Source organism: Alosa pseudoharengus, unplaced genomic scaffold, assembly GCF_046254945.1.
Source record: "Alosa pseudoharengus isolate Yale_2024_CS ecotype anadromous, Long Island Sound unplaced genomic scaffold, YU_APseudo_1.1 YU_APseudo_1.1_scf_20, whole genome shotgun sequence".
Taxonomy (NCBI): domain Eukaryota; kingdom Metazoa; phylum Chordata; class Actinopteri; order Clupeiformes; family Clupeidae; genus Alosa; species Alosa pseudoharengus.
Genome location: NW_027468664.1, coordinates 9291905 through 9299588, shown reverse-complemented (window position 1 = coordinate 9299588; position 7684 = coordinate 9291905). Strand labels below are relative to the sequence as shown.

The window sequence follows — 7684 nt, the reverse complement described above, 5'->3', positions numbered from 1 at the left end:
ACAGCATCAGAGGACCTGCCAACACCACCCCACCCTTTTCTTGGCCTGCCCATGGTCTGACTGTACTTCTTGACTCATCTCTGAAAATGTAGTACATACTGCCTTTATTGTGATTGTGATTAAAATTAACTGTTGTGCTAAAGTGAAGACTCGATGTCCCCCTGGTTCTTAGTCCCCTGCTTTATTGTTATGTTCCTCAAGGGAATATAATATTAAATATAGCTGACCCTCTGTCTTACCATTAGACATTTTGATGGCTAGCTTTGAAGGAACTACAACTCACATTTTTTTTGTTTTTAAACAATAACCTTTATTTTGCATTCTTGAAGAAACCGTCTTAGATATGTTCATACAAATAGGACAAAATAAGACAATCTACCAAAACAAAATGATTAGTGTTCTTCAGCACACGCATTTGGCCTTGAATGATCTTTCACCAGTCTTCATACCAAACCAATGTGATCGCATAACATGCTCTTTATTGATCTGAGTTTTCAAACTTTGGCCACCCTTGAAAGCACAGGCCACACTAAAACCACACTATCAACACAAAAACCATAGTTACATGTCACTACACAAAGCACGTACACCGGTTCCACAACAAGTGTTTTCCATTTAGAAATAACCATCACTACGGCCATGGCCCAAGGGCATCACTTAAGTTACATAACAAACAATGTGATACATGGGCATGGCACTAGATTACATGACTACAGAAGCAATTATTTAATTCAGACTCGTGGATTTTTCCACTGGTTTAATGACAGCAAGTTATTAAGCCAACACATAGAGCACTGTGCTACACAAACGGCAATACCTTTTCAAAAACCCTACCTGTGCTTACAGGAAACCACTGAAGTCATTTCAGAGACAATAGGACAAGAGGGGCTTTTCTTGTTCTTTTGATTGAAAATGCTTCACTTGGGTTTACATACAGATGCTTTTGGAAGCATGTGGCCATTTAAGCATCCTGGTCCTTATTTCACACTCGAACGGTTGAGGAACAGTGGAAAATTGAAGAGGGGGATAAATCGGAAGTGCCTGCCATGCTTATGCAACAGTGTGGACGGAGGGAGAGTGTGCTGGCTAATGTGCTCTCTAAATGCAGCCCACTGCCCTTTCCACTAACCTACCTCTGCAATCACATACCGTGCGAGTATAACACATACCTTCACCACTGAGAATGTTCAGCTTTTTCTAATCTAATGCATAGCACATTAACGGTCCCTTTAAGTGCAATCAAAGTAATTGTTTACTCAAGATTATATAACTCCTTAATCTCCATTTGGGAAGGAATGCCTTTTCACTGTAAAGGATCTCAGACTTCCTCTTACTGCTGGTAAGGTAAATCACATTCTTTGCGCCATTTTTTTTCTGGAACAACAAATATGGAATGTTTTGCTAAAGAAATGCTTTTCTTACGAGGTCTATGAAAAGGCCTTTTGTACAGCATTCAATATAGATTAGATTATATGTATTCCTGTAATAGAGCCTGTGTTGCTAGGCTTCAGACATAAGAAACAAATAGTCCATGGTGCTATATGTCCATCTGTTCTGGAGCAGCCAATGTGACTTTTCAAATAACTAATCACGGCATCGGTTTAACAACTGTGTAGGTGCGGGTCGCGTAGGTCCCTGTCCCTATCAGCTCTCCACTTCTCATACAGATTTCCGGCGCTTTCCAAACACGTTGTTGATGAGCTTGGCCATGGACTTGGAGCCGCTGGGGCGCCGCCGGCGCTCCTTGGCCTTGCTGTGCTGGCTAGCATTGCGCACCATCTTGGAGAACATGAGCGCCACCTCTTGGCAGTGTTCGGCGGCGGACAGCTCGTAGAACTGGCAGTGGGTCTCACCCGCCAGCTGCTGGCCCTCCTCCCTGCTCACCTCGCGTACGTGGCACAAGTCCTGCTTATTTCCCACCAGAAAGACCACAGCGTCCGCATCCCTACAGATAGCATAGACAAGGACAGGCTTAGCTTCATGCCTTTATCATTACCTGCAACACTGGTCTAAGAGTGGATGTATTCATAAATGTGTGGGTTCATAGGAATGTGAATAGCTTATATTATTGTTTCAAACAGTTTCCTTATTTACTTGATGTGTCTGAGAACAGTAAGTGTGAAAATCAAATGGCTCAAGAGTGAGGTAGTAATTATTATTACTATCTAATTATTTAAGGACTTCATTTATTTAGCTTTCCTTGTCCTTCTGCACCTTCTACATCTCTACATCCTTGATCCTCTCCATGAACCAGTAAATTATACCCAAGAAAAATGTAGGTGCACAGGGAAAATTTTTGATCTATTGATTCCAATTTCAGACTCTCAATGTCAAATCCTAACGCATGAAAATACAGTCTTCAGATGGCCCATGACGAATGTGGGCGCCCATTCACACCACCCACAGTGCACACATTCTGTTGAACATGTAAACAAAAGGCTTGATGTGAATCGTGTTGGCCAGACTGAAGAGAACACCCACATGTCAGCACGTCGCAACAAAACTGTGAATGACACATCAGAAATAGCCTCTGCCGCTCACCACAGCACACTGCGTGCTAGTGGCGGTGGGTGGGTGGACAGTGAGGATTGAGCACATGTTGGGCTGCCTACCTTTTGGTGGCTCCGAAGTTAAGCTCCCTGATTAGGTGCAGGATAGCTTTGGCTGTGAGGAAAGACGAGCGGTCGCTGATGTCGTAGACCACGACGAAACCATCTGCCCAGTGAATCTGCTCGCTGAGAGTGGACTTTCCTTCACTAGGCTGGAGACACAAAGGCAATTGAAAACAGATGACAGTGGTATTCCTGAAGTGTATTGATAACATTTCTGTAATGTCTTAGTCAGGAAGTCTTCGCCACTGTAAGCAGCTGGTTTTACATGTAACCTTCAAATTTTTCCTATGCATAGAAATGGCATGTAGTGCAAGTTCATGAGGTCTATACATATAAGTGAAAGAATGCAGTCACTGGGTCTACACGTTCACTAGGTCTTTGATTATATAATGTCAGGCCGAAAGGCAGCCAGGCGGGCTAAGTACACTAAGTGAGACAAATTACACATACTTTCAGCTTTGGCCATTCGACCACTTGAGAAACAGACCGTGTAAGAAGGGGGAATTCTCTGGATGTGATGTACACGGAAACCATAAGAACCTTGTAAATACTGCTAAATATCAGTCAGTTCCACACATACCTGAGAACAAGGGTCGTATAGCTCCAGATTCTGCTGTCTTCCATCAATGGATAAGCGTTTTCTATAAATGCACTCTGAAATAAATAGGGAAGATTTGAGTTGGCCAGAAGATATTAGGTATTGTGCAAATCTCGTTAATATACATGTCCACTGTCTCTCCAGTATTTGGTGGTCACATCTGAAATGCTTATCAGCAGAGAACCTGACACATTTTATTCCACAGAAAAGTCACTAGGCCTATGTTTACTGGAATTTCTATGCCACCAGACCAGGAAACTTTGAATTGGAAGGGAATTAAAATTATTGTTTGTGCATCATCTTCATATTCTACAGTTTCAGCTCAGCATCACGGTTGTCAACACTCAGCTGCGAGGAATTAGGCCTACTCCATCTCAATTTTTCTCTCTCGAACTTTGTAGTAATTTTCCAAGGGAAAGTTCTGATTGTGTTGCACCAATAACATCAATTCCAGTGGTTACATAATTTAGGGTTATGTGAAGGGACAAACAGGAATTAACTAGGCTACCGCAGGGTGTGCACTAAAGGGGGAGAGGGCTTAATAGCCTATATCTCAAAGCAGGAGCATGTAGGTATCAGACGAATTTTGATTATCAACTCACCTGATGCCGATGCATATTCGCCAATAAATCGCTTAGTCAGAAATCTGACAATGAGAGCTGTTGAGAAAATGAGTTTTGATTTTGGTTACAAAGTTATATTTAACACAATTAACAATGTATCGTGTTTGATAGGTGGCAATTAATCACAAAAACAGTAGGCTACAGGCAATAACAGGCTACCTGATTTCCCGACCGCTTCGCTCCCTAGAACAGCAACTTTAATGTCATTCATCTTCGCAGCTTTCGCCGTATTATCCACTTATTGAAATATAAAGGACGCGGTTTCTCGAGGTAGCCTAATTCAAGACCTCATTTTCCGAATCTGTCCGATGGTAAAAAGAACGCGAGCTAATGATGACAGTAAAACTCTACCTCGGTACATTCCCGTGCTGCTTCTGCTGCGCTTTTTCTGCTCTGCGAGAAAGAGTGGTCCGCTTTTCTGAGGGAGGGCTTTTGAACTGAAAGAAGCTTGCTGACCAATGTCGTCACCGTGACGATGTGGCCGTGTTTTGGTTTTGGACGCCCAATGTTTTTGAGTGCTTTGCCTCAGCTTGCCCTCTCGTGCATTTCTATTTTTATCTACAGGTGAGCTGTTTCACTTCAAATGTGACATACACCATTTGTTCATGTAGGCTATTGATTTGTCATACTAATTATCACCACTTCACAGTTCTGTTATTAGGGTATAGGCCTCTAAAATAGTCAACTATTCGACTCCAGAACCAAGCATGTGTATTACCTCTGTCTGACTTGTCATTTGCAGTAGTCCAGGCAAAGTAGCGTTTTACGACAGACTAATTGTAAAATAATTTTTTGCAGCTTAGATCATTTCTATGAGGTGTCCAGAACAACATACTAAAAGTCCTAAGAAATCCTAGTTGAGGAAATATGTTCAATCCAAGATGTGCGCCAAGAAGACCAGGCCACAATAGGCAACTACATCATCAATGGGGCTATTGTTTTCCTTTACTCCTATCAAAATTAAACTTTACACAATGAAAGTACCCATGAAAAGTATATTTTTTTGTATTACAAGTTTTTTTTTTAAATTAATTTTAATATGCAAATGAGCTATACACTAATCGAATATGCCCAAAATACACCCAAATAGGCTTAATTTTTCCTTTACTCTTACCACATAAACTGATTTAACTATATAAACCATATATTTTCTGGAAGGTTAGACCCTCAGGATGTGATCTAACATAGGTTTTGACCTTTCTCACCCTCCCCTTTACTTTGCTGCCCATTCATAATAGATAGGGTATGAGTAAATTGGGTATATGGCTCATAACTTTGGGTCTGTGCCATTTAGGAAAAACTGTTTCAACCATATAAACCATATATTTTCTGAAAGCTTATACCCTCAGGATGTGATCTAACATGACATGAAACATGTCCCATCCTCCTCATTAGTATGCTGCCCATGCATAACACATGGGGTATTGGTAAATTAAGTGTGTTCTGATACATTTTGGGCTGTACCATGAAGAGAAAACTAATTAAACCACCTAAACCATATATTGTCTGAAAGCATATACCCTCAAGATGTGAACTAACATGGATTTTGACATTTGTCACCCTCCTCATGACATGACAGCCCAAAAAGGTATTAGCCATATACACTATTTACCAATACCCAATGTATTATGCATGGACAGCATACTAATGAGGAGGGTGGGGCATGTCTCATTGTACCCATTGTAAAAAAAAAATGTTACCTTCCATATATATTTTCACTGCGAGGATTGATTGTGATAGGAGTAAAGGAAAAAATAAGCCCATTAGGGTGTATTTTGGGCATATGCGATTAGTATGTTGCATATTCAAATTAATTTTCAAACAAACTTCTAATACAAAATGTTTTACTTTTCATGTAGACTTTCATTGTGTAAAGTTTTATTGTGGTAGGAGTAAAGGGAAAAAATAAGCCTATGGGGGCCTATATTTGATTAGTGTACAGCTCATTTGCATATTCAAATTCATTTTCAAAGAAACTTGTAATACAAAAAAATTTACTTTTCATGGATACTTTCATTGTGTAAAGGTTTTTTTTGATAGACGTAAAGGGAGAAAATAGTCCCGTATTGTTGTGTGGCCTTATACTGGCACACATCTTGGATTGATGAGAATTAAACATATTTCCTCAACTAGGATTTCTTAGGACTTTTAGTATGTTGTTCTGGACACCTCATAGAAATGATCTATGCTGAAAAAAATTCTTTTACAATTAGTTCTATTTTTGGCTCCAAAATGGGTTACTTTGCCTGGACTACAGTGAGATATCATGTTTATGTAATTTCTAACATGATGCCTGATTCAAAATTGGATTTACACTCCTGTAAATATCTCCCACCTTCATGTTTTATCAGTGGAGGCTAAGAGGAAGCCCTTTGGAGTCCATGCTAAGTGCAGAGGCACACTACCATCAGGAACAAGCCTTGCCTGTCAAAATTAAGCTCGTAGATGCAAAAAAAGTGCAGATGTAAACTGATTGTATCAGGGCCAGTGTTGTTTTTCATGCATGCATATCAGAGGCATGCATACAGCTTGATGCACTGAATGATCTTCATCCAGGTCATTATGCAGTCTGATCACCACCACTTATTGCAGTCTCCTATTGCCATTATAGTTGTCTATTTTTGGAGGGCAGTATAATTGTATGCCGGGAAACCTTTTTTTGTGTGTGTTGTTGCAAAATTACATCAAAAACAAAACAGTACATGTGTTTCTCCTCGCCCTTTAAGGTAAAAGACCCCTTACTGATGAGAGGAGAGCTGTTGTTCCCATGCCACATTTAAGATATGAGATAAGGCAGTCCTGGGCAAGGCTCTATGATATACTCGTTATTTGAATTAAGTACTGTAGCTTTCCCAGACAGCCATATACAGTATGCTTGTTGGCTGTTTGAATGAAATGATTTCCAGTTGTCACAGGCTTGTCACTAATAGTACATTTTGTTAATTTAGTGAACACCACTCTGGCAGAGCCTCCATCTTGAGGATAATTCATGGAGTACATTAACATAAATCCTGTCTGTTTGGCTTGAGGCTATAAACGTACACTTCCTTCTGTCTGTTACATAAGCTCTACAGATAGTCCATTCTCACAGATATAAATACCCCATAACTTGGGCCAGTTGAGCTGGATTGATCAGCTTTTAATTGCCTTTGAAAAACAATTGGGAGATAATTTAATGTAAATCTTCTTTTCCTCCACATCAAGTGCTGGTGGCCTGCCCTCTCCACTTCTCTTATGCAGGTGATATGAATCACACCATCTCTTTTTCACTCTCATTCTCTTTTTTCCCTCAGTATTAATCAAGACTTTAGAGGCACATGTGGTACAGTTTATTTCTCTGTTGCACCTGAATATGTGAACTTGACTTATGAACAATCAGTTGGAATTTAAGAGCAGTGCAGAGGTAGACTGGAGTGTCAATTGGACTGCAGCTGTTTCCCCAGAATATCACCCAGTTGTATGGGATCTCTTGCCATCTTTATTGAGATTGTATGTGTTTTATGTCTCGTGAATTAACAAGCTCTTTAATCTCCCATGCAGTGCTGGCACAGAAGATCCCTGTACCCCAAGCGGTAAAGTCGTTCCAAAGCTGAAACAAAGGCTCCAGCTCACATGGGTTGTTTTTTCCTCCAGTCTGGCGAGGTTAAATCAGATACATGCAAGTTCAAACATTTTTTCTTTTTTATGTGGGTCAGGGGAGGGCTCAGATTTGCCACATCATTTGCAATCAATAAACCGAATCACTCTCTGGGCTACTGTGCTAAGAGCAAAGGACTGGACTGATAAAGAACGCAGACAGACAGACTACTCTCGCTCTTCTCATCCACCGACGCTGAGGTCAGCACGTGAGA

General features: G+C 40.6%; 1 protein-coding gene across 1 annotated transcript; it reads right to left on the bottom strand.

The window, feature by feature from the left end:
- Window positions 1-284: 284 nt before the first annotated feature.
- rergla (RERG/RAS-like a) lies at window positions 285-4246 on the bottom strand. Its single transcript, XM_076296488.1, has 5 exons — window positions 3993-4246; window positions 3813-3869; window positions 3193-3266; window positions 2613-2761; window positions 285-1945 (listed from the first exon to the last, which is right to left on the bottom strand). The coding sequence occupies exons 1-5, from the start codon at window positions 4042-4044 to the stop codon at window positions 1660-1662; spliced, it is 618 nt and encodes a 205-aa protein (XP_076152603.1). The 5' UTR covers window positions 4045-4246; the 3' UTR covers window positions 285-1659.
- Window positions 4247-7684: the final 3438 nt, after the last annotated feature.

Coding starts and splice junctions, on each gene's coding strand:
- rergla (XM_076296488.1), bottom strand. CDS start 4,044: ATGAATGACATTAAAGTTGCTGTTCTAGGGAGCGAAGCGGTCGGGAAA. Junction 3,267..3,812: donor CGAATATGCATCGGCATCAG/GTGAGTTGATAA, acceptor TATTTATTTCAG/AGTGCATTTATAGAAAACGC. Junction 1,946..2,612: donor AACTTCGGAGCCACCAAAAG/GTAGGCAGCCCA, acceptor TGCTATCTGTAG/GGATGCGGACGCTGTGGTCT.